At 39.6% G+C, this 26,401-nt stretch overlaps 2 protein-coding genes across 11 annotated transcripts in view; one reads left to right on the top strand and one right to left on the bottom strand.

Moving 5' to 3' along the window:
- Positions 1 to 5,924: 5,924 nt before the first annotated feature.
- Positions 5,925 to 26,368, bottom strand: IKBIP (IKBKB interacting protein). Of its 5 annotated transcripts, none has more exons than XM_057556194.1 (4): positions 26,247 to 26,363; positions 25,097 to 25,317; positions 18,619 to 18,736; positions 11,503 to 13,956 (listed from the first exon to the last, which is right to left on the bottom strand). In XM_057556194.1, the coding sequence occupies exons 2-4, from the start codon at positions 25,270 to 25,272 to the stop codon at positions 13,120 to 13,122; spliced, it is 1,131 nt and encodes a 376-aa protein (XP_057412177.1). In that variant the 5' UTR covers positions 25,273 to 25,317; positions 26,247 to 26,363; the 3' UTR covers positions 11,503 to 13,119. The 5 variants fall into 5 exon arrangements, with proteins under 5 accessions (XP_007165906.2, XP_057412177.1, XP_007165901.2 ...); XM_007165839.2 differs by lacking the exon at positions 26,247 to 26,363 and adding an exon at positions 25,513 to 25,589; XM_007165841.2 differs by lacking the exon at positions 26,247 to 26,363 and adding an exon at positions 25,503 to 25,564.
- The window catches only part of APAF1 (apoptotic peptidase activating factor 1), a 91,297-nt gene continuing 89,706 nt past the window's right edge, over positions 24,811 to 26,401 (top strand). For 2 of the 6 annotated variants that reach the window (XM_007165845.3, XM_007165846.3), the window contains exon 1: positions 25,973 to 26,153. The gene's annotated coding sequence lies outside the window, so the exon portion shown is untranslated. Of the gene's footprint in view, positions 24,990 to 25,673; positions 25,891 to 25,972; positions 26,154 to 26,401 lie in introns of those variants that run through there. The other 4 variants (XM_057556191.1, XM_057556193.1, XM_057556192.1 and 1 more) reach the window with 4 other exon arrangements.

Raw genomic sequence — 26,401 nt, 5'->3', positions numbered from 1 at the left:
GGCTATCTAAAAGGCTTGTGTAAGTTTCCTGATGGGAGGGACTGGTGGTGGGCAGAGCTCAGTAAAACTTTAATCCGCTTGTCTGCTGATGGGTGGGGCTGGGTTCCCTCCCTGCTGGTTGTTTGGCCTGAGGCAACCCAACACTGGAGCCTACTCGGGCTCTTTGTTGGGGCTAATGGCAGACTCTGGGAGGGCTCATGCCAAGGAGTACTTCTGAGAACTTATGCTGCCAGTGTCCTTGTTCCCGTGGTGAGCCACAGCCACCCCCCGCCTCTGCAGGAGACCCTTCAGTCTCCCCTGGGGTCACTGCTCCTTCCCCTGGGTCCCGATGCACACACTACTTTGTGTGTGCCCTCCAAGAGTGGAGTCTTTGTTTCCCCCAGTCCTGTCGAAGTCCTGCAGTCAAATCCCACTAGCCTTCAAAGTCTGATTCTCTGGGGATTCCTCCTCCCATTGCTGGACCCCCAGGTTGGGAAGCCTGATGTGGGGCTCAGAACCTTCACTCCAGTGGGTGGACTTCTGTGGTATAAGTGTTCTCCAGTTTGTGAGTCACCCACCCACCAGTTATGGGATTTCATTTTATTGTGATTGCACCCCTCCTACCATCTCATTGCGGCTTCTCTTTTGTCTTTGGATGTGGGATATCTATTTTGGTGAGTTCCAGTGTCTTCCTGTCGATGATTGTTCAGTAGTTAGTTGTGATTCTGGTGCTCTCACAGGAGGGAGTGAGAGCATGTCCTTCTACTCTGCCATCTTGAACCAATCCAGCCTGAAATTTTTCTTTTTTTAAAAAATTTTTATTTATTTTATTTATTTTTTATTTTTTATTTTTTAAATGATATTCTTGTCTGCTTACATTCTTTTTATGTATGTATGTATGTATGTATGTATGGCTATGTTGGGTCTTCGTTTCTGTGCGAGGGCTTTCTCTAGTTGTGGCAAGCCACTCTTCATTGCGGTGTGGGGGCCACTCTTAATCGCGGTGCGCGGGCCTCTCACTATCGTGGCCTCTCGTTGCCGAGCACAGGCTCCAGACACGCAGGCTCAGTAATTGTGGCTCACGGGCCGAGTTGCTCCGCGGCATGTGGGATCTTCCCAGACCAGGGCTCGAACCCGCGTCCCCTGCATTGGCAGGCAGATTCTCAACCACTGCGCCACCAGGGAAGTCCTGAAATTTTTCTTTTTAAATATTTTTCATGTCTAAAATGCATTATTGTGTCTGATTAAGTTGATTACATGGAACATAATTTACATTTCATTTGGTATCATCATTATGAACATCAAATACTGCATTAGGATGTACTACAGTGATAACTTTCCCTGTGGGCTATAGAGCTGTTTTCCAAAAAGCAGTTCCATAGTATGTAATTTTTTGTTATATTAATTAATGGCTTTGCCCTTTTTCAGATGTGCCAGGCACTTTAGATATATTAATGCTAATATTCACAGCAGTGCTATAAGGTAGATATTATTATTTACAGATGAAGAAATTAAGGGTCACAGATATTAAATTTGTCCGAGGCCACAGAACTAGGCAGAGCTAGGATTGGAACCTAGTATCTCTGATTTCATACTCTCATGTTTCTACATATTAAAACAAAGATGAATCAAATATTGTTCCAAAAAATATGTCTTTTGCCACTGTAATTATGGGGAAATCCATGACAAAAAATCATTATGGTTTGGAATAAGAACTCAAATACCCATAACACAAATACTTGCTGTATCTAGTAACACAGTCACCATATATAATGGATTCTATTCCTAGTATTTAAGGCAAATGCATACAAGCACTTACTCTGTGCAGCGGTGTGCTAGGTGCAAAGGGATATCACTTTTTAAATTTTTTAAAGTTTTTGGCTGGGTTGGGTCTTTGTTGCTGTGCGTGGGCTTTCTCTAGTTGCAGTGAACAGGGGCTAACTCTTTGTTGCGGTGCATGGGCTTCTCATTGTGGTGGCTTCTCTTGTTGCGGAGCACGGACTCTAGGTGCTTGGGCTTCAGTAGTTGCAGCACGCGGGCCCTAGAGCACAGGTTCAGTAGTTGTGGCGCACAGGCTTAGCTGCTCTGCGGTATGTGGGATCTTCCTGGACCAGGGATCGAACCTGTGTCCCCTGCATTGGCAGGTGGATTGTTAACCACTGAGCCACCAGGGAAGTCCCAGCATATCACTTTTAAAAACAGAATACGTGATATGAGGAATCAAGAAACTCATGATCTAGTTTCAGACACCCATGAAACCATTTGCAAAGAACGATGGACACTTAGTGCTTAAATAAAGTTTTAGCAATAAAATTGTGAGGGAGACTTCAAGTGGTACAGCAGTTCAGAAAAGAGAAAATAATATGGAGTCAAAGAAGCAGGGAGAAAGTTTCTTGGGGCTCAACTTAGAACTATGTGAATCAATTTTAATGCTAACTCTTTAATGGAAAAAAGCCCAAGGCTTGGGGATGAGCCATTCTGGTGTAAGAACTTATAAACTTGAGACTCATCCTAGAAGCGGCCAAGATGGTGGAGTAGGAAGGCCCTGAGCTCTCCTCCTCCCACAGACACACAAAAATTACAACTGTCTAAAGCGCAATTGTTGATGAGAACCACATGAACGCTAGGAGAAAAGATATTCTACAACTGAAGATATAAAGAAGGAAGCACAATGATACAATTCGGAGGGTCAGAGATGAGGTATACTAAAGACCCATACTCCAGGGTAGGTGACCCACAAATGGGAGGATAATTACAACTGCAGAGTTTCTCCCCCAAAAGTGAGGGGTCTGAGCTCCACTTTCTGCTCCCCAGACCCAGGGGTCCTGCTCTGAGGAGACAAACCCCCAGAACATTTGGCTTTGAAGGCCAGTAGGGCTTACTTTTGGGAAACTTGGAGGGGCTGGGGGATATAGACTGCTCTCTTAGAGTACACACAAAATCTCATATGCTCCAAGACCCAGTGCAGAAGCAGTAGTTTTAAAGGAGCCTGGGTCAGACCCACTGGCTGATCTTGGAGAGCCTCCTGGAGAGGCAGGAGGCAATTGAGACTCACTCTGGGGATATAGACACTGGCAGCAGCCATTTTGGGGAGCTCATACCCCCACGAGAACACTGGTGCTGCCAAGTGTCATTTTGGAATCCTCCTTCTAGCTTATAGGGTCTGGACCCGGCCCTGTCTGCCAGCTGCTAGGGACCAGAACTGGGACACTGCAAGCCACACAGCTAGCTAGGTGGGGACACAACAGGCCAGCTTCCCTGGGATTCAGCTGCCCTGGAACCCAGCCCTGCCCACCAGAGAGCCCAGGATCTGTCTCCAACCCGCATCCACCAGTGGGCCAGCACTAGCCCCGGGACCTGGCCTCACCCATCAGGAGGTGGTCACCAGCCCCAGGACCCCATGGGTGCTGGCTCTACCCACCTGTGGGTTGACATCAACTCTGGAACACCTAGGGCACTGCCACCAGAGACCCTGGGACCTGGCTCTGCCCATCAGCAATTCCACTCCTGGGTGTTTAACCAAAGAAAATAAAAACACTAATTTGAAAAAGTATATGCACCCCCTATGTTCATTACAGCATTATTCACAATTGCCAACATATAGAAGCAACCTAAGTGCCCATCAATAGATGAATGGATAAAGAAGATGGGGTATATATGGGGTATACCATATATCACAATGGGGTATATATCACATATCACAATGGGGTATATATCACAATGGAATATTAGTCATGAAAAGGAATGAAATCTTGCCATTTGTGACAATATGGATGGACCTAGAGGGTATTATACCAAGTGAAATAAGTCAGACAGAGAAAGACCAAAATACTGTATGATTTCACTTATATGTGGAATCTAAAAAACAAAACAAATGAACGAACATAACTAAGCAGAAACAGACTCGGAGATAGAGAACAAACAGGTGGTTGCCAGAGGGGAGGGGGGTGGGAGGGGAGAGAAATAGGTGGGGAGATTAAAAGGTACAAACTTCCAGTTACAAAATAAATGAGTCACGGGGATGAAATGTAGTGTGGGGAATAGAGTTAATAATTATGTAATATATTTTCATGGTGACAGAAGCAACTAGACTTATCATGGTGATCATTTTGAAATGTATGAAAAAATCAAATCAGGGTAAGTTCCCTGGCGGTCCAGTGGTTAGGACTCCGCGATTTCACTGCCGGTGCCTGGGTTCAGTCCCTGGTGGGGGAACTATCCTGCAAGCCACTTGGTGTGACAAAAAACAAACAAAAAAAATCAAATCACTATGTTGTGTACCTGAAACTAATGTAGTGTTGTAGTGTTGCAGGTCAGTTATACTTCAAAAACAAACAAACAAACAAATTCATAGAAAAAGAGATCAGATTTGTGGTTATCAGAGGTGGGGGGCGGGGGAGGGGGATTGGATTAGGTGGTCAAAAGGTACAAATTTACAAGATAAAGAAATACTAGGGATGTAATGTACAACATGATAAATATAATTAACACTGGTGTATGTTATATATGAAGGTTAAGAGTAAATCCTGAGTTCTCATCACAAAGAAAAGTATGTATTTTCTATTTCATTTTGTATCTATAGGAGATAATGGATGTTCACTAAACTTATTGTGGTGATCACTGCATGATGTATGTAAGTCAAATCATGATGTTGCACACCTTAAACTTCTACAGTGCTGTATGTCGATTACATCTCAGTGAAACCGGAAGAAAAAAATTCATAAACTCTTCTTTTTGAGGTAACTAGTTCTATGCATCTGGATACTGTTCATGCTAGGCATTTGAAACTGGGGCTAATGTTTGTAGGTGGGTTTTTTTAGATTATTATATTGTACTTTTTTTATGACTTTATTGAGGAATAATTGATGTACAATAAACTGCACATATTTAAAGAGTACAATTTGATGAGTTTGACACAAGTCTATACCCATGAAACCATCAAGACAATCAAGATAATAAGTATCCTTCACCCTTCAAGATTTCTTTGTGCTTCTTTAAAAGTTATACTTCCCAGGCAACCACTGATTTATTTTCTGCCCCTACATATGAGATTGGATTTTCTAGAATTTTATATAAGTGGAATTGCTAATGTGATGCTGTTTTAAACAATTTTTTTAAAATTAATTAATTTATTTTTGGCTGTGTTGGGTCTTCATTTCTGTGCGAGGGCTTTCTCCAGTTGCGGCAAGTGGGGGCCACTCTTCATCGTGGTGCACGGGCCTCTCACTATCGCGGCCTCTCTTTTTGGGAGCACAGGCTCCAGACGCGCAGGCTCAGTAGTTGTGGCTCACGGGCCTAGTTGCTCCACGGCATGTGGGATCTTCCCAGACCAGGGCTCGAACCCGTGTCCCCTGCATTGGCAGGCAGATTCTCAACCACTGCGCCACCAGGGAAGCCCTGTGATGCTGTTTTAAATGTTAGAACTTCTTTGCTTTGGCTGCTTCTGGTCACGTCAACACCATACATGAGTTGTGCTGCTTTGGGGCAGCCTCCATCTGAGGCTTGGCAAGCCCCCTGCATTCTGTGCTGCCCCCCCCCGCCGCAAACCCTGCTCTAGATGCCACTTCCCTACCCCGTTTTAGGTGACCTTTCCCTATTTCCTAAAGCCATAAAGGACCCAGGAAGTCTTACATGATTCTTTTCCTGCAGCTCCCTGGTTGTGACCTTTCTAGTTTCTCTTATTCTAAATGGATAATATATGTTACAGCCCTGATCCTGATGGGCAGTTCTTCAGCTGGGCCCCAACCACACGTACTATGCTCCTTGGCAGTTAGTGAGAGCAAGTGGGGATTCAGATCCTGCCCCATCTAGATTTCCCAGTGCTAGACTGGCAGACCCTGAGTGTGTATGTGTGTGTGCATGTGCGTGCGAACATATGCATGTATATGTAAGGGGGATGCATAAGGTTCTTACTATATAAAGTTGCAAACATGTTTTATATAAAGTTTTAAATACATTTGAGCATATTTATTTTGGAAAATCCAGTGCTCAGTCCTTCAAAAACTTATTTTTACTGTACAAAATAGAATCAAATACAAAATAGTATTTACTCCAAAATTTCATTATTTCTGACTTGTCAGTCTTTATAACATGACAGAGGTCATATTAAAAAGTTTCTTCAGTCTAATCTAAATAATTTCAAGCTAATCCATATCTGAAATGTGTTTTATTTCATCTTTCATATCCTTAATCTCAGCTCGGACTATTGTTAAATTAGATATTTTCTCTTTTAAGAAAGCAATTTCTTTCTCTCTTTGTAGTAAGTCAGTAACCAATCTCCCAATGCGTACTGTTAGATCATTTACCAAGGGTTCCAAGCGGGAAAAGTCCTTCTTTAGATTATACACCTTTGGTTTTAGATCATTTGCAAAAGTCACTGTCTTCAGAACTTTAGCTCTGTCACTTTCTAAGCTTAAAAATCTATCTGTGTGCTTGCTGAAATCACTCTGTAGCTCAGAAAGTATCTTCTTAACAGAGTTAATTCTTTGTGAATTGTCAGATGCTGTCTTTCGGAGCATTGCTGTTCGGTCAATGCTACTTGAAAGAAGATCACCTATGTTTTTTACTGTATTTTTTTCTACTTCTTCTATTTTATTTTCTAGTTCTTGAACAGAATCTGTCAATGATGTTACATCAGTTACTAAACCTGAAATACGTCGTATATCTGTTTTTACAGTTGTAATCTTGAGACCAACATCTTTTGCCATGGAAGTTGTACTTTGGTCTACTTTTGTAACATCTTCAGAAACAGTGGTCAAATTGTTGTTCAATATATCCTGCTTTTCAGTTATCCTGTTGGACCAAGTTTTCACTTCATAAATCTCCTCCTGTAGACGCTTTAGATGAGTAATTATTTGAAAAGACTTCAAGTGTTCTATGATAGCTTCAGACTTCTGACACTGTAAGAAAATATAGTACCAGAATAATTAAATTGAGTAAAAGCTTAACATTTAAAATTCAACTTAAATTTTAGGTGTTATTTTAAACTATAAAGTTACTGCTCTTCTGGAAAGCATTTGGTAAAAGATGCATCAAGTGTATTGCTAATGAATAGGAAGGAAAACATTGAGGAAATTTCACGTCACTGTAAATGGCATTTTCCAGTTATTTTTGCACCATCAGTCCTCTGCATGGTGACAAAATTAGCTAAACGAGGGAAAATGATGTATCTTCAGTTACTGGAGAAGGGAGGAGGAAGCCCCCTCTAGATGAATTTTGGTAAATTTGGGGGGTCAAACAAGACAACGTGACTTCTGAAACGCAAGTTTGTTTGTAGGTACAACAAGTGCTAGAATGAAGGGACTTTATTGTCCTATTACTTTTATGAATACTTTTCTGGGGTATTGAACTAATTCCATTCAATTAGTAATCCTTAAGTTCCTAGTGTGTTGTCAGGCATGTGAAGTCTGAGGAACATAAAGATGAGTACAGCTTTGGTTGTGGCTTCAACTCAGTTCAGCAGTTTAATAGAGACGATAGATATGTAAAAAACAAACAAACAAACAAACAAAAGCACTATCTCCAAGGTTCTAAAATTCCATGATTCCAAATACAAGTGATTCTCAACTTTTGGACGTTTCAATGCCATCCTCCTTCCCCAGCATCCATTGAATACTGATGTCTCTAAATTGTTTTGGTTTAACTTGGACAAATCAGCTGATGAACATTTTGAGCCATACAACTGCCTGGCAACATTTCAAGTTGTTATTTTTGTTGTTGTGTGCGTGTGTATGTGTGTTTATATAGCAGTTTTGGGGAAATTGAGTTATTTTATTTTATTGTATTTTTAATATTTGAATTTTTATTGCATTGTGCCATCAGTTAATAAAGTTAAGAGGGAAAGGGGAATATTAAAGTGTTGATTATAGTGATAAGATGGGTAAGTATCATAAACAATACAAAATTGAAAATTAAAACATACATGCGTGAGGTCTATCCATGTTGTCACAAATGGCAGGATATCCTTTCTCAAGGCTGAATATATCAATGTATCAAAGTATCATGTTGTACACTTTAAATTTACACAATGTTATATGTCAAATTTATTTAATTAAAAAAATAAAACACATAGGAATTGTCAGGTTTCAATTAAGTTTCAATCAGAAGATTAACTTAAGCCTGTGCGCTGTATGCTAAACTATGAAGAAAAAAAATTAAAGAACAAATGTAAAATATATTGTCAAAGCCTGTGTCCTAACACAGATATACATTGTGATTACATTGAAAAAAGGAATCCCATTTATAACATGTAAGTCAGTTGTTCCACTTTTGCAAATTTAACTTTCAGCTTGTTTTCTAGGAAAGCATTGTTTGAAAGTGGAGATTGTCTATAGCTTTCTACTAATAATCAAAACCAGCTTGATTCAACAACGTTTACTGTGCTGATATGTGCTAGTATGATCAGGAACTGACTCTGCTTTCAGAAAGTTTGTCACTTAGTTTGGGAAAGAAAATGTCAGTAAATGGATTATTTAAAATTCAGAAAAAATAAGGAATCAAAAACAAATACGCAGGTTGAAAAAGATTTTTACAAAATAAAAAATGCAGTTTAAAGACATCAAGTTTTTTCTAAAATAATTGTATTTCTTCAATATGTTTTTTATATATCATCTTTCTTAAATTGCCTTTGCCTGGTTCACTCAGGTAACCTGTTGGGGTTATTTTGGTAACATTAACTTAGTTTTACTTAATGCAAATAAATATTTAATATGCTTGGAATATTATTTTTATGGCAGCTTAAAAAAGGAGCAGTCATATAATTGCAAAGAAATGACAATCTGAAATGGGGCAGTAGAAAAGTTAATTCAAAGCATCAATACCACCTTCTTGCCCCATCATATATATTTGTTTCCAAAATATATTTTAGGATTTTTCTCAATAGGTTTATGCTATGTTGATTAGTGGTGGGGATGGTGGCCCAAAATGTTTTTTTTTGTTTGTTTGTTTTTTTGTTTTTGGTAGAGAAGTTAGACTGTGAAAAAATTATCGTGGGTATGACAGTAACGAATAGCCACAAATAGGAAGGAAATCAAGCAGTGAGTGCAAAACCTTAAGTTTTATTTTTTAGGGGAAAGTTTTGCAATAAATTGTATTTGCTGAAAGAGATTTTCAAAGGTGAAAGGAGAGGGCTTACTTTCATCTATTTCATTACTAGGTTATCATTTATTAATGTATCTAATCTGGTAGAGTAGAGATAGCTTAACAGCATTAAACAATTAAAACATCTCAGAAAGGGCTAAATTTATTCTTAGAAGTATAAGATCATTAAGAAACTGTTAGTAAGCCTCTTTGTCACACTTGGTAGGTTATAAAAGCAATTTATTATGAACTTCTATTAGTCTTCACTAAAATAGAAACTCAATACAGTATAGGAATAGCCTAGAAATTGTTTCACTGAATTATGTTTAAAGATTACATAATGGCTTGTTTAAGCTATTTGCCTAAGATGAACAGAAGAGTTGGAGTCTATTGGTAGCTCGAAAGATTCACCCAGTAATTTGAATACTTACTAATATTCCTATTCCTGTCATATGAGCAAGGTACTAAGCTAGATGCTGCCCTGCAGTGTTAAATGTTGTCTGGATCTACAAGCAAAACAACGTGAGTCAAGGGAATGATTTGTGGGTCCAATCAGCCTTCCAAAAACTTTGCTAAAGGATCTTTGAACTGTACTAAGGGACCTGGAAATTTTATTGATCTCTAAAGTTTAAAACCACTTAAAGCCAGGAGAGATTTTAGAAATTATTTGGTACAATTCCTTCATTTCACAAATTAAAAAACTGAGCCCCAAAATAAAGTGCCCAAGAACACAGAGTTAGTGGCAAACCTAGATTAGAAGATTCCAGTCTAGGGTTTTTTTCTCCTCCACTGCTTTCTCACTCTTCCCTAAACATTTATTGGTTCTTTCTTATGCCCAAGGCCCAAATAATTTTAGGTCAGTTACAACTTTTGAGGGACTTATAGTCTAGTTTAATGGCAACACAGTAGTGGGCGCATTTGACTGAATTATAGCTTTCTGAATTCTCAAGATAGTTCTACTGACAGCTGATTTCTTGTGATTTTTTTTTTCCCTCCCTGGTTGAACAGCAGCAGGTTGCACTGTACAGTGGGAGGTCAGTGGCCTCTGGAATTGGACAGACTCAGCAGTGTGATTGTAAGATTCCTAATCTTGCTGAGCCTCAATTTCCTCATTTGTAAAAGGGGTCTCATAGCTAGCAAAGCTGCGGTGAGAATCTGTGATAACACATGCAAAGTGCCTAGCACAAAGACTGGGACAGGGTAGATACTCAATACACGGAGCTGTTAGGATGATGACGAATGTAGGCCTCCTAGCAGTGTGACACATAATAGGCTCCAAAATGTCGGTTCTATCCTTCCCTGCTCTGTAAAGCTGGGATGGGGCATTTTGATTTGTGTTAAATTAGTAGTTCATAGCTGAAGTGACACAGATACTGGGTGAATTTGCAGAGCTTTTGCCAACTGTGCAAATATGAGGCAAATCTACAGAGAAATACATTAAAAAAATTATGTTTGGTGAATATGACATCACGTTAATCTTTGGTCAAGATTATAGATTCACACAAAGACCTACAATTAGATTAAAATTAAAATAATGCCATTGGGAATTCCCTGGCGGTCCAGCAGTTAGGACTTCACGCTTTCACTGCCAAGGGTGTGGGTTCAATCCCTGGTCGGGGAACTAAGATTCTGCAAGCTGCATGGTGCAGCCAAAAAAAAATAAAAAGCCATTAACTTTGTATCTTACAAATTTAGTTTTCTATCAATCCATACAGGCTAATAAATCAACATTTTTCATTATAAAATATAAAAATACACTTAGTCAACAGCTTCTCATCTTTAGGCAAAATTTAAGGAAATATTACTGCAAATATACTTTTTAACTTTACATCGAAGGGTTAAGAAAATTAGGTGTTTGTTTTGTAAAAGTGATTTATATGTGCTAATTAAAAAAATGGACACTACTCTCTATCAGAAACTTAATGTAAAATTTATTATTAATTACAAAGATACAAAAATGTGTCTTAGGATATGGTAATCTTCCTTAAAGGAAAATCTAACAATGTAATTTAATATTTGATACACAGGAAAGTTTTTGAAATTTCAAGTATCTGTGTTAAATAAATGAATTTAAGAAACAGAGGAAGACAAATAGGTACATCTAAATCTCTCGTGACAATTTTTTATAGGAAAACCCCTGAATAAAGGAATATATACATGTGTACATACATGTACACAATATTTTCTCATGAAATACTTGTAGAAGGGCAGTTTTTGTTTCCCTTGTAATTGTCACTATAGAGCACAGTGGCCACCTTATTTCCATTTATTTTCTGTAACCATTACTATGGTACATACCCTAGTTAATAATAATGATGTATCAAATCTGGTGACACACCAATAAATAAATAAATAAATAAATAAATAAATAAATAAATACAAGTAAAGAGTACAAGAGATCACATATGCCCTGGCAGGATGGAGGTTGAAACGACAAAGTTCCAGTTAACTTTATAATCTATTTTATTAGCGTGAAAATAAAAGCAAACAAATACAATTTTGTTAGTGCACATAGACAAGAATTTACATATTCAGAAGTCAAGAAATTTAATGTTAATATTCCAGAAATTAATGCTATGCCTATGACCCATGGCTGTCTACCATAGGCCTTCCTAACCCCAAAGTAGAACTTATTTGGGATTTTTCAAAAAATGTACAGATTTACATAATAAAACCACCTGACCACAACTATCTTTTGTAACTGACTTGTTTCAAGTTCTTTGTGTTTAATTCCACTGAAATTGCATTATAAAACTGGGACTATAGTTGGTTATTGGCAAGAAGAAACATGTTAGAACAGTACTTCCAAATGCAGTTAACTCAGTTTTTTCAACACCAACCTTGGACACCCTTGATACATCAGTTTACCAATAAAAGTGTTATGTGCTTCCCCAAACTTGCACATTTCCAATTATCATTATTGCAAAAATCTGTCTAGACCTCCCCTTAATTTCACCTCAATATGTCCATGTCTTATTCCCTGTGACTCTATTATATAATTTTGTGTAAAATAAAATCACTATGTAAAACAAATTTGGTTGGGTAATTAGTTTGGGGACTCTAAAATAATGACATATTTTAGTTACCATAATTATCACATCATATCTCATTATGTTGCTTTTTCTTCTTTAAAATAGGCCACAGGCTTATTAGTGTATTTTTATTGTAAGCAGAATAATTTATCTAGAGATCATGTACCTAGAAAACTCAAGAGTCTGTAACACAGTTAGAACCTTAAAAAAAAAAAACAAAAAAAAACGCCCAGGTATACAAAGATATTCCCTAAGTCCATACTTCACAGGATACACACTTAATTCATAGGGAAAACTTTCAAAAAGAACACATTTACTCTTTAGAAAAATTTCTTACAAGTATCTATAACAGTTTAGAACCTTAACAGAAAGTAAAAATGTTTCCCAGTCTCCATAGTTTTCAAAAAGTGCATATTAATTCATAGCAAAGCATTCCAGGCTCTCCCTCAGGCATGTTATCTTTTATTTTAGACAGAATTCCTATGAACTTGGTTGTCTGGATTCTTAGCCTGCAGTAAATTGCAAAGGAAATGAAAAATTGGCTGAGGTGAACACATTACTGATCAATCTGACAGTAAGATCAGGTCAGTGGGTCACTTTTTCAGGTGACAGAAAAGGTATAAGAAATAAACAGAAGGTTTGAAAAATAGCAAACTGGGGTCGAGTGATGAGGTAAACACCCCTCAATAGCTCCTAGGGACATTAATATATTTGGGTCCAATATGACAGATGAAATTCACAATAATGTCCATTAATTATTAGAAAAACACTTAAAAATATTAAGTATATTGCTTCAAAAAAGTAGAGAAATATATATTTTAGAAATGTTTCTATTTAAAATGGTGAAAATGAAATAAGTTTTATTGCTTAAAAAGATAAGCTTTGACTCTCTGGATAACACATTTGTGTGGACACCTCACTTATTTTCCAATAATGTAGGGTAAAGTGAGGCATATCAAAATAACTCAAAAGCATGGAACTAATCAGGTTATGTATAATAATGTGGTTCATCAGGATAAATGTAGTGCATTCAAAAATCACTATCAATTCCTTTATTTTCTAGATTATATTCTTCTGGAGTCCCCTTTTCTCTTGTACTTGAATATACTATAAAATCATGAACTTTTCCTTTTAGAACATCCAGTTCATTCTGCATCTTTAATATGCTATTATCATACTGAATTCCTTCAAGGGTTTTCTGCATCTCCATTATTTCAGATACTGCTTTCAGCATATCATCTTCCATATTAAACATCTGAAGAGTCAAGTCTTCCATTTTCTTCTCTGTCCCTATCAGATCCTGAGAGACTCTGAGAACAGAGCGAATAGCACTTTCAATTGTTGGCAAATGCGTCTTGCATTCTTCAGCTTTCGGTTCGTAGCTGGAAAGTTTATTAGTCAGGTCTTCATCTCTGGCAAAGAGAGCATGCTGTCCCTCTTCTAACTTTTCAAGTGCTTTTGTGTCGGAGCCAAGCTGCTCCTCTACTCGCAGAAGATCCTCTTGTTCTTGTCTTTTTATAGTTCTAATATTTCTTAGTGTGCTATCTTCCAAATCTTTTAGCCTTTCAGTGAGCAATTTTATTTCTTGTTCAGCTGAGTTAATTTGGACAGTCACTTGAGAATGTATATGTTTTGATTCTGATTTGAAAATGTCTGTATTAACATTCATTTCTTCTAGGCTTCTCTTCCAGAAATCTGTAACGTTCTGGAATTTCTCATTAAGGCTTTGCATCTTTTGAGTGAGCATCTCTTCACTATTCTGAATGTCATGCATGATACTTTGGAGGCTGGATACTTCCTGCTCAAACTGGGTCACCAAAGACATGGATGATGTAGCTTCCTGCAGGATACTTTCAGTAGTTGCAAGCTGCATTTATAACACAAAACAATTCCCAAGGCTACTTAATAACTTTTATTTTAGGGAAACACACTTTAACAATCACTTGCCAAGTTCAAATTCTGAAGATGTCTAAAATATCCAAATACATAAGAATCATACAGACAAAAACAATTGTTACATATTTAAGTTGTTAAAAACATGTTTTAAACACATTTAATAGATTAGCACTATGGTAGAAAAATACGGTTGTCCCTCATCCCTAGGTATCCACCTGTGGGGCATTGGTATTCCTGTGGATACCAAAATCCATGGGTGCTCAAGTCCCTCATGTAATATTTGGATGGGGAACCCACAGATACGGAGGGCCAACTGTATACACCTGAACTTATAATCCTAAATATTTGTGCATTTTCATGGAGGGATATTCAAAAGAAAAATAATGTTAAAGAAGCCTGAAGTATATCACATTTCCTTCTTTTTTTATTCCAATGGAAAGCAACTTAGTTGTCATTTTAATAGTTATTTGGCTTTTTAGAAACTGACTTAGTTATAAAATTTGTTAAATTTAATAAGTTCTATGATTCTGGAAGACTTTCTGCCTGAAAAAAAAATTTGTTGACTGACCTCTTGCAGAAAAGATACCAGAATCAGATTTATAACTATCACAAATGCAAAAAGTGAATAAAAAATCAGTTTACAGAGACAACTGATGTCAAACAGTAAAGTGTTCTAAGTATCTATAAATTATGGTAAGCTCCTAGCATCTCCTAAAATGTCTAGAATATAGAAGGACCAGGTTGTGGACCTCTTTCTTAGCCTACACTCACACAAAGATAACAGCTTTAGAGACTACAGGAAGGCCTGGAAATGATCATTAATTTATCAAATGTTTGCAGCATTATGTTGAAGACATAATACTGTACAAGACACAGTTCTGCCCTTAAGCAGCTTAGTTTAATTGGGGAGAGAGTGAAGTCTACATGCGCTGTGACAGGGAAAGAGCTATGGAAGCACTTACATAGGGCACCCAAACCGAACTTCGATGATCAAGGAAAATACTATAGAAATATTATCTAATACCTGCTTCTAGTTACTTCCTCTAAATCATCCTACACACTACAGCCAGATTTAAGGTTTTAAAAACTGCTATGTACATCATGGTACAACATTAAAAACCCCTTAACATTTCCTAACACTTCTAGGAGGAAGTCCCAAATTCCATAACTTCTCTATATGTTAGCCTTCCTTCCTCTTTGCCTAGCTAAGTTCTGTCCTTCCTTCAAGGCTCAGACCAGGTCTCAGGTCTTCAGTGCAGCATTCTTCCATGACCCTAGCCCTGAGAGCCTGAACTCCTGTAGAATCTATCATATTACATATTTGCCACTTATTTGGCATTTAGCACATATAATTCAAGAATTCTTGTGTGTTCGCTCTGTGCCAGACCTTGTGCTAGACACTGGATATAAAAACAAAGATACAGTATAGTCCCTGACTTCACAATTTGATAGGGGAGATAGTGTTTTGGACCTTTCATGTCATATATTTTAGAGCCCCAAAAAGATTTATTGAGTGTTCTCTGTTCCATTACTAGGCACTAAGGATACAGAGATAAAAGACACAGCATTTGCTCTAAAGATCAGTGAAGGAAACAAATGAATTAACAACAAAATATCACAATAGATGATGATCTGTGTCATGACAGAATTAGCACGGGAGAAGGCATGCTTAGAGGAGAGATCAGAAGTCTGGAGGAGGAGGCTTAGAAGTGACTGAAATCTGACTCTTAACAGACTGACGAATTAGCCAGGAGAAGCTATGAGAGCTTCTAAATTCCTTAGGGGAAGAGACCATGTTTTATGCCTTTTTGTAGTCCCCATATCTCAGGGTATAAAGAACATGTTTCTTGATATTTAGGAAGAAGAATGGCCAGAAACCTCCTGGGTCTACCCCAATCAGGACCTGAAGCAGTTCCAGGTGATAGCTGGGAACAATGCATAACAGTATCGCTCTGAAACCTTGTTTAAAAATTATTTTTAATGTATACATGTAGCTATAATACAAGTTCCTTTAAAAACACCAACTATGAGAAATACTTGTACATTGGTAATAGTGTTATGTTTAGTTGTCTTATTAGCAGCATTTTGCAGAGACAAGCTTATTTTAATCCAAGGTAATTTCTTGTTTAGGCTGTTCACCAGAGCATCTCTATAACCTGGATGCAGTATAACCCAGGAGACTCCAATTATAAGATCAACTTTTCAGGATAACAAAGGTCTCAAGACTTAATCTGCAAACAATAAGTGACTAGTACACTACAATAGCTAGCATTTATGGGCTGCCATTATAGTCTAATAGTTTTTCATTTTTTACAAAAGTTAATATCTTAAATTTATTACTGCTTGGAAGTTTTCAAAGAGCTTGCATATATATTGTATCTCATCTGATCCTTACATAAATCTTGATATTCTCATTTAATAAATGATGAAGTAGAGGCCAAGAGAAGTTAAAGTGATTTTTCCAAAGTCACACAGTTATGATGAGAGCCCATGTCTAGTTGTTTTCCTCTCCTACTGCATTAAGCTGGCCTTTAGGGCCAGCTTTGTAAAGAGGCAGCTATTGTTAAACTACTCCTAGGGCAGACTGGGAGAGAACGAACTACGTGAAGACAATATTTCTTGGATCCTAGGATGATATTTTAATTATCTGCTTCAAAGGCATTTATTTATTTACTTTTAATTGAAGTACAGTTGATTAACAATCTTATATTAGTTTCAAGTGTACAACATAGATTTACAGATTATACTCCATTTAAAGTTACTGCAAACAAATGGCTATATTTGCCTGTGCCATAAAATACATCCTTATTGCTTACAAAAGCATTTTTTTAATCTACATGAGTTTTATTAAAAACATTGCCCATTATAAAATTGGCCACGTAGTGGAAAGTAAGAAAAAAATGAATAATTTATGCATGGAGAAGCCCTTAGATTTACATTTTCAGTCTACCAAACTGTAGATTTAATACAAAAAATTTAGGACAGGGACTTCCCTGGTGGCACAGTGGTCAAGAATCCGCCTGCCAATGCAGGGGACACGGGTTCAAGCCCTGGTCTGGGAAGATCCCACATGCCACGGAGCAACTAAGCCCGTGAGCCACAACTACTGAGCCTGCGCTCTAGAGACCGCGAGCCACAACTACTGAGCCTGTGTGCCACAACTACTGAAGCCCGCTCACCTAGAGCCTGAGCTCTGCAACAAGAGAAGCCACCACAGTGAGAAGCTCGCGCACCACAACGAAGAGTAGCCCCCACTCGCAGCAACTGGAGGAAAGCCTGGGCACAGCAACAAACGCCCAACGCAGCCAAAAATAAATAAATTAAAAAAAAAAACCCTTAGGACAGTGTTCCATCTTACAGCTGCTTAGGAGTAGTTAGATATTAGAAGAGGGGAAACTGGGGAGAGATACTGAGAGTGACAGCCGACAGGCCAGGCTCTAATCTCCTGTAATATTTGACTTCAAATTCTAATCATATGTTAAACCTTTGTCCTCCTTACCAGGTTCCAAGCTTGCAAGGCAGAGATTCACTAAAAGCATTTTAATTGCTGGCAAATTTTTCATTTAAAGAGGAAATCTTTCTTCAAAACTTGTTTTCAATAGCATTTAAGTACATGAAGTTCCTATCTCCTGGAATTTTTTCTATCATTACGCTTGCTCTGATTAGAGGGCTTTCGATAACTACAATGTTTCCAACCTGAGCCCTAGGTCAAAATACCAACTCTTGCAGCACCTTCCCAGAGGCCTCTAAACTCACCCTCCATGGAATTCACTGGCATGTGTAAGGGATAATTTTAATCCATGACTCTTCTCTTCTTGGGGATTACAGGCTTATTCTGTGCATCAGGCTGCAGGGACTTAGGCCGTCTATTTCATTTCTATACATTTTTGCAACATCTTTCCTTACCCTGGGGCCAAGCACAAATCCTTTTCTACCTTATCACTGAGTAAAGGCTCAGTGATGAACAAAGGAACAAACAAGCCATGTTTCCCAATGATAGCTTGGTCTCTGGTAGCCAGACAAGGCCCACACGATGACTTATTGGTTGCAGCTGACCTTCTCCTGAGACATGTGGTAGTTAAAAATTTTTTATGTCTCACATTTCTAAGAATCACAGTAGTAATGCACTTGTATATGCAGCTTGAAGAAACACAACATAGACGTGGATTTTAATTTTCATTTGTCTATAAAAATCAATATTTATTTTAGGTTAGTCATTCTTATATGCATATGAATATATATGCTTACCAAGTGGAAATAAAGAAAAAAAACTGATGGATCTTAGTCCAAAAAGTGCTACTCCTATTTTAATTTTATATCTAAAAATCAATAATATTTTCAGTGCTCTAGATACTTGATATTTAAATAGAAAATTGAGGTCACGTCAATATGACAGTATTGGTCTTTTTAAACAATAACATTTGTCATATATTAGAAAATTCTTGTCCTTTTGAAATGTAAGCCAAGACTAAGTTGGATTAAAGGGAGAATGTGAAGAAGTAGGAAAACCAGTGAGAGTTAAAGTAGTAATGGTCTAAAAGGCAGGAAAAAAGAATTTATCAACTGAGGTAGAAGGATGGCAACGGGGAAGAAAAATGGTAAAATCTCCCCAAACATGCTAATTAATAATTACCTTTTCTGAAATTAAACTGATTTTACTTTGAAGCCCTTGGAATTCGTTGGTTTCCATTTTCAGTAACTGGTATTGGTTTTCCACCTTTGCAAACTTTTCCGACTGCTGAAATACAAACCTGAAAAAGGGAAAAAAAAATCACTACTTCCTATCTCAAACCCATTTAAGTTCGGATGTTAAAGCAGTATTTTATGCCCACTTCTGGTAAGGACAACATAAATTCTGGTATAGGTAGTGGCAGCTTTTATAGGAAGCGAGGAGTGAGTACGCAGTCCAGTGGTTCAACAGCTTCACTGCATATTGGAGTCACCTGGCAGCTTTACTTTTAAATTTTTAAAATTTATTTATTTATTTATTTATTTATTTATTTATTTATTTATTTATTTATTTATTTATATTTTTGGCTGCGTTGGGTCTTCGTTGCTTCGCCAGGGCCTTCTCTAGTTGCGCCGAGCGGGGGCTACTCTTCGTTGCGGTGAGCGGGCTTCTCAGTGCGGTGGAGCGGGCTTCTCAGTGCGGTGGCTTCTATTGTTGCAGAGCTCGGGCTGTAGGCGCGTGGGCTTCAGTAGCTGTGGCTCGCGGGCTCTAGAGCGCAGGCTCAGTAGTTGTGGTGCACGGGCTTAGTTGCTATGCGGCATGTGGGATCTTCCCCGACCAGGGCTGGAAGCCATGTCCCTTGCATGGGCAGGCAGATTCTTCTTTCTCATTTTTAAAAAAATTATTTATTTATTTGGCTGTGTTGGGTCTTCGTTGCTGCACGCGGGCTTTCTCTAGTTGCGGTGAGCGGGGCATATACTCTTTGCTGCGGTGCGCAGGTTTCTCATTGCCGTGGCTTCTCTTGTTGCAGAGCACGGGCTCTGGGCGCGCGGGCATCGGTAGTTGTGGCACTCGTGCTTAGTAGTTGTGGCGCACGGGCTTAGGTGCTCCGCGGCATGTGGGATCTTCCCGGACCAGGGCTTGAACCCGTGTCCCCTGCATTGGCAGGCGGATTCTTAACCACTGCACCACCAGGGAAGCCCTCACCTGGCAGCTTTAAAAAAGTGTAATGCCTGGGTCTTACCACAGAAATTCTGACTTAATTGGTTTGGGATGTGACTTAGATATTGTAAATTTTCAAATCTCCCAGCCAAGCTGACAACAAGTTGACACTTTATTGTAAAAATGACTTCCACTGAAAGACAAACATTTAAAGATTCCAAAACTCAACGGAGAGGTGAAAGACTCTGAATCAAACTCATAAATATCATTAGGCTAACTGTTGTTTATAAAACTGTCCAAAACTAAAATGGAGTTTTTGCATTTTAAACAAATGTTTACAATGTTGGATGAAATAAATTTCTTTTGATGATGGCTAATGTTTATTCTATGAGATAACAGTGAATTAAGTAAGCCCAGGTTACATAATTAGTACAGATTGACTTCTCCTGTGTGTTAATATGAACTTTTAAACAAAACTTCTCGTTATTAGAAAACACTATTATCCTAATTTCAAAGAAGGATGTGTAGACAATTCTTTTCTGATTGGCTATTTCATTCTTGGCTTTTAGGGACCAGCAGACAGAGATGAAGGAGAAAGACGGTCTAAAGAAATGTCTAATTTCAGGAACTAGTTTTATCATCCATTACTCCAGTGTGACCTCATGGATTTATCCTATAGATCAGTGTGTTCATTTAGAATAAAATCATTATTATAAAAGGGATCTTTTATGAAGGTTGATCCACAAAAATTCATTACAGGACTTTCTGTTTTATTTAATCTTTTTAATGTTATCTCTGCACTTCTCTTCAAAATTCAAATATTAAGCAAAAGCTTGAAGAAAACCGTATCATATTAGTGACCATCTCTGATGATAATTTGTAGAGTTTTTTTCATGGTTAGCTTCTCACCAAAATAAAAAAATAAAATTCACCATTTCTATATATGAATAGTGCATAAAAGAAAAAACAAGTATAAAGTTTACTTAGTGCTAGTAATGAAAATAATCAACTGTGGTCTGTATGATGCTGAGTTAAAATACATTTGTTTTATTTTCACTTAGAAGTGCCAGACACTATTCTAAGTGCATTATAAATATTAACTCATTTAACATTAAGGAAGAGGATGATTTTTCTCGAAGCCAAAAATGTACACTGAGAGAAGGTGGTTTCAATTGTGAAATACTAATTTTTGAAACTGGCTTCCAGATTATGCCCAAGGTGCTTTGTTTCCTTTTTATGAGTCAGAGGCATTTTCTAACAGGAGCAGTTCAAGACCTCCTTACTCCCTATCTTCCTTCGTTTAGATGAGACAACAATTAGGGTCTGCTAAGGGCTACAGCTTCTAGGAGAAGAAGGGATTATAAACAATTCTGGACTAGGGATTTCTATTTCTAGGGTCTTGGCCTCTTTTTGGATTAATATCAAAGGTAGACAGCATATCATACTGGTTGAATGTGAAGCTAGGCAACTTTGGCTCTGCCATTTACTAGCTGTACAAGCACCTTGGACAAGTTATTGAACTTACCATTGCTAGTTTCCTCATCTGCAAAGTGGGGATAAAACTACTGAGTTCATAGGGTGTTGTAGAGATTAAACAGGTTCATATTACTCAAGCTCTTAAAGTGCCTTGAACATAAAACATCAATTATTTTCTTTACGTACCTTGGCCCTTTCTTTTGAATTGCTTTGCACAGCTGCTTTTCCCATCCTTCTGACAAGCCTAGAGTGGTAAAATGGATCAGGGCTCCCTTCTACTTAACACTTGATAGAAGCTCCAGGCCTGTCCCACTTTGAACCAGGGTTGGGTTTATAGCAAACAAAGGATGAAGTGAATGGATGAGACCCACTAATAGGAGAAGAAGCATTCTCTTACCCTGTTTTGGGGCCTCTTTTCACTATCATAGGTAAAGATCTTGAAGGTATGGATGTAGGAGAAAAGGACCCGGATTAATTGGCCACCTTAGTGTAGGCTTTACAAAGGGAATCTTCCTGACTTCTTCATAATCCATTGCAGTTTACAGAGAACGCATATAGATTCAGGGCCCTGTGGGAATAAACCATGCATTTCCTTGCAGTCTTGTCTCTGCATAGCTCCTTTAGGAGGCCTAGATGTCAGACAGCTGATGAAGGATTTATATATACAGGATTTTTCTCTGGCTCTGTTTCAACTTAGTAACGAGAAAGAGTCAGTACCCATTTAGCTGTATGTTTCATACAGCAACTTCATTTTCAGCATAATACTGAAAGTTCAGGAACACACAGACCATATTCCGTTTTTAAAAGTCAAGGTAATTAAAGGATAACTGTCTTTCAGATTAAACTCCACTAACAACAAAAGCTGAAAAATGGGGTTAGCCAAGATTTTACTGTATAAATGATTTACAGAGAAAGTTGTATTAGAGAAAAAAACCCCTCAATTATCTGATTGTTGAAAGAGCTTTTGACTTCTGATACATAATTATCACAAATGCTATGACAAACTTTTATAAAGGCAATTAAAAAATCTGTTGAAATTTCCAAAAGAAACTTAAAAGTTTTACAATGGAACTTCTAGTTGACTAAATTTCTATGTAATAAGCTTTTAAGGTTTTGTCTTGTTTAGTACCTTCATAACTTTTAAAAACTTTTTGAAAGCAGAATGTCTTCAATCTCTTACGTGGAAAATTTCCTTAAAGAGTTTATAAATGACGTATGCAAACCAACACTCAGGCCCTATAGTTCTGGGCAACTGTTATCTCCAACATCTTATTGTCAAGCTGACAGAAGATGATTATCAGAACTTTGTTTAATAGAGAGAAGATGTTCAAGTACCACCCTTTTGTTGCATTATCTCTGTTTATTTTCCAAACCAGGATCCAAAGACTAATGGTTTGAAGATACTGAAATAGTGATGCCTTGAAATCAACCTCAGACAGTGCAAGGGTTCAAATCTCTGCCCTAACTTAATCAGACAAAATTAGAATACTCCTAAGCTGTATTTAGGCACATATATTCGATTTTGTATTTTAACAACCAGAACAGTGTCAGTACAATAAGCATGCAATAAAGATTTGATAGACCAATCTTTAGGTGCTAATCCTAGTGGTAAAAATGTCAGTGGCTTAGTTATAATTCCAGTGTGCTTTTTAGTATTTTGAGATGCTAAATGTTTGCATTTTATTTAGAAAATTCCCAAATTTACCACGAATACATATTTGCTATAGTGACCAAAGTATTTATACTTTAACTCTTGTCACAAGAGATTTCACAAGAGCAATTAACAGTCATTTAATAACAATCATTGAATCTGCCCATTTTAGAAATAATCTTTGAGCATTGTTTTATTATTTTGCAAAGACACAGTTCAAATAAAATCTTCCTACTTGAATATAACTTGTTTGTATCTTTACTGCAGGCACTAACAGTAAATTCCTGAGCTGAAGTGTCTGCTTTTCAAGTTGTTTTCCTTTATAGATTCCTGTTAGTGTGTTTTCCCAGGACAGTAACTAAATTATTGAAAAGTTGAGCATTTTCTGATGTAATTTATCTCATATGAATATGAATCTTTGGATGAGAATTAATAAATTCAGTAACTAAAACCAGTTGTATTAGGTTCTAGAAAGAAGCAAAATATATATTTTAGCCTACTAAGTTCTAATACTGAATAACTTTCCCAGCACAAAGTTTTTGATTTACCTGAAGAAGGTCATGCAATTTAAGACATAAAAGCAGTTTATTTAAAACAGTAAATTCTGTACATTTATTCTTTTAAGATCAAAATATTCCATAAACAAATATATTAGTAAAATAACAATTTATCTCTTTTTGAAGAGAATATTTAATAATCAACATTTCACTTTATTGTAACAAATCTTTTATTGACTGACTGAGGATGAGTCATCAGTAAAGTATACTTCAAAATTTACTAGCATCAAAAATGTTCTAGGACTTCCCTGGTGGCGCTGTGGTTAAGAATCTGCCTGCCAATGCAGGGGACACACGGGTTCGATCCCTGGTCCGGGAAGATCCCACATGCCACGGAGCAACTAAGCCCGTGAGCCACAACTCCTGAGCCTGCGCTCTAGAGCCCGCGAGCCACAACTACTGAGCCCGCGTGCCACAACTACTGAAGCCCACGCACCTAGAGCCCGTGCTCCGCAACGAGAAGCCACCGCAGTGAGAAGCCCGTGCACCGCAACAAAGTGGCCTCCGCTCACCGCAAATAGAGAAAGCCCGCGCGCAGCAACGAAGACCCAACGCAGCCAAAAAAAAAAAAGAAAAAATGTTCTAGATGAGAGGACATCCAGGGTTGCTTCTAGAATCCAATTATTCTTGAAGATAAATAGCTATCTTCTAAATACTTCAAAAATCAGTGAAAATGGAGAGGAACTCTAAAGAGTCAGTCTTGTTATTAAAACGAAATAGGTTAATCCTAAAGAATTTGAGGAAAACAAAATAAGTTGGTTTTAAGGTTATTTCTTAATATTCATCTTTCCTATGACATCAATATATCGCTATTTGCTTGGTTTAAAAACTATAAGTTTTTAGTTTCAGGTGAACAAAAGTGTTATACTAAAATTCAATCTGTAACTTAGGAATAGACTTTTAACGCATGCACAATAACCGAAATATGAGCTGTCCTCCAAAACTTGATATTATCATGAACGTTTGTTGCTTTAAGATCATAATGAATTCTTTTAAGGTTGCAAACGTTGCCAATAGGCATTTATGGGGCGGGGCAAATTTGTCCCAAATGCACAGCGGACAGGAAGTAACGGGTTCTAAAAACGGAAAAGCTTCTGTCCTGTAGCAGGCGCTTAATGAAATTTGGCCGCATCTGCATTTCTTTTTTTTTTTTTTTTTTAAGGATTATTTTATGCTGATTACTTTTTTTTTTTTTTAAGATTTTTTTTTTTTTTTAGAAATTCACGTTCTTTTATTTATTTATTTATGACTGTGTTGTGTCTTCGTTTCTGTGCGAGGGCTTTCTCTAGTTGCGGTAAGTGGGGACCACTCTTCATCGCGGTGCGCGGGCCTCTCACCATCGCGGCCTCTCACCATCGCGGCCTCTCTTGTTGCGGAGCACAGGCTCCAGACGCGCAGGCTCAGTAATTGTGGCTCACGGGCCCAGTTGCTCCGTGGCATGTGGGATCTTCCCAGACCAGGGCTCGAACCCGTGTCCCCTGCATTGGCAGGCAGACTCTCAACCACTGCGCCACCAGGGAAGCCCTGCATTTCTTAATGGTTGACGTTCCCAAACCTTGGCCTCAGCTCCAGCTGGGCGATCGAGGCACGCCAGCAGTACAAAAGCAAAATGAATTAAGAGAAACGAGCGAAAGGAAAAATAAAGGTTGGGCCGTCACTTCCTTGGGGTCGATGCAGAGGAACAGAAGCCGCAAGCTTGGGGGCTAGAGGTTAGCGGGACGCCGAGCCGGGCGGGGCCGGGGCAGAGGCGGGACCCCGAGAAGAGAGGGCGACCACGGGAGGCCGGACACGGCCCGGGCGGCCTCGGACCACTTACCAGGCCAGGCCCAGGCACGTCCCCAGCGACAGAAGGCTCACGCCGGTCCGGGGGTCCGCCCAGCCCCCGCCTCCACCGCCCCGAGCCTCGGGGCTCTTTCCGCCCTCGCTTCGCTTCCCAGGCTCCGCTGGGGCTCCCTTGGGCGCCGACCTCTTCCGGCTCTTCACCTCAGACATGTCTGGAGGTCCTGAGGATGACAAACCCGGGGCTGCCTCTTCACCCTGGGGTAGCGGGACGTGGCCTCCTCAGCCTCCGCGGGAAGGATCGGCGGTGACCGCGCCCCGTTTCAGACTTGGCACCGCCCAGAAACCAGCCCCCTTCCTCTCCCGGCCATCCCCGCTGCTCCACAGCGTCTCCCAGCCACCCGCTTTCTAGTTCCTCCAGCTGGGGTAGGCGGCAATCCTACTTCGCCAAACCTCTACGTTAACGCTGCAAAACCAAGGAAACCGTGGCTCCCGGGCGTCTGCAAGCCGCCGGGACGCGGGGGGGCGGGGCGGGGCGGGGCGGGGCAGCGCGCGCCACGTCGAGCGCGCGGACGCCACGGTCCGCCCTTCGTTGGAGCGCGGCGCGCCCCAGTTGGTGCGGCGGAGGTGCTTTTTTTGTGCGCGCGCGGCCACCAGCTGGAGCCGAAGCGCGCGCGGCGACGGCCGCCTGGAGGGGTTCTGGGTGTGTTTATTTGCATGCGCGGGCCCGCGTCGTCCCAGCGGGGCGGACTGGCGGGTTTTGACTGCTCTACGGTCCTGAGGCGGAGAGGCTGGCTTTATTCCTGGGCAGAAGGGGTGAGGGAGCCGGAGGTGAGGCGTCTGGGCTGTCAGCGACCTGCGAGGACTTGAAGTAGACGGGGCGGCGTCCGGAGTGGCTCCGGGCTCCCGCCCGGGTGCAGCTGCAGCGGGAGGGAAGGAACGACAGTCCGAGTGGCCCTCCTTCCTTTGTGTCTGGGTTGGAATACTCACCTCGGCGCCCCGGGACTGCGTGGGCCGCCTGCGGGGGTGACGCCTCCTCCGCAGGTCGGAGGTTCCCGGGGGTCTTCAGGTGCCCCCCGGCTGCTGAGGCCTAGGTGAGACACCTGTGAGGCCCCGACCTGCCCCCGGGCTGTGGCCCGAGCCCCGAATTTCCTTTCGGAAGTCCCGTTGCCTCCACTCACCCCTACCTTGATTTTCCGGTCTGTCCCTGCAGGGCTTCTCTTCCCATTGAAGACCCAGGTGCGAAGGTTTGGGTAATTTGGCGCCTCGCTTTTCTCCCCGAACCCGGTTCTTCGGAGGTTCAGTAGTCGATTTTAGAGACTGAGAATTCTGGGTCAAGGAA

Source organism: Balaenoptera acutorostrata, chromosome 11 (assembly GCF_949987535.1).
Source record: "Balaenoptera acutorostrata chromosome 11, mBalAcu1.1, whole genome shotgun sequence".
NCBI lineage: Eukaryota > Metazoa > Chordata > Mammalia > Artiodactyla > Balaenopteridae > Balaenoptera > Balaenoptera acutorostrata.
Note: the sequence above shows the minus strand (reverse complement) of the source record. Positions and strands in the feature narration are given on the sequence as shown.

What these genes read in the sequence shown, in the direction of transcription:
- IKBIP (XM_057556194.1), bottom strand. Translation starts at nt 25,272, where the DNA reads ATGTCTGAGGTGAAGAGCCGGAAGAGGTCGGCGCCCAAGGGAGCCCCA. An exon ending in ACGTGCCTGGGCCTGGCCTG is followed by an intron (nt 18,737 to 25,096) that starts GTAAGTGGTCCG and finishes TCCCTTTTTCAG; the next exon opens with GTTTGTATTTCAGCAGTCGG. An exon ending in TCAGTTTAATTTCAGAAAAG is followed by an intron (nt 13,957 to 18,618) that starts GTAATTATTAAT and finishes TTATAAATGCAG; the next exon opens with CTTGCAACTACTGAAAGTAT.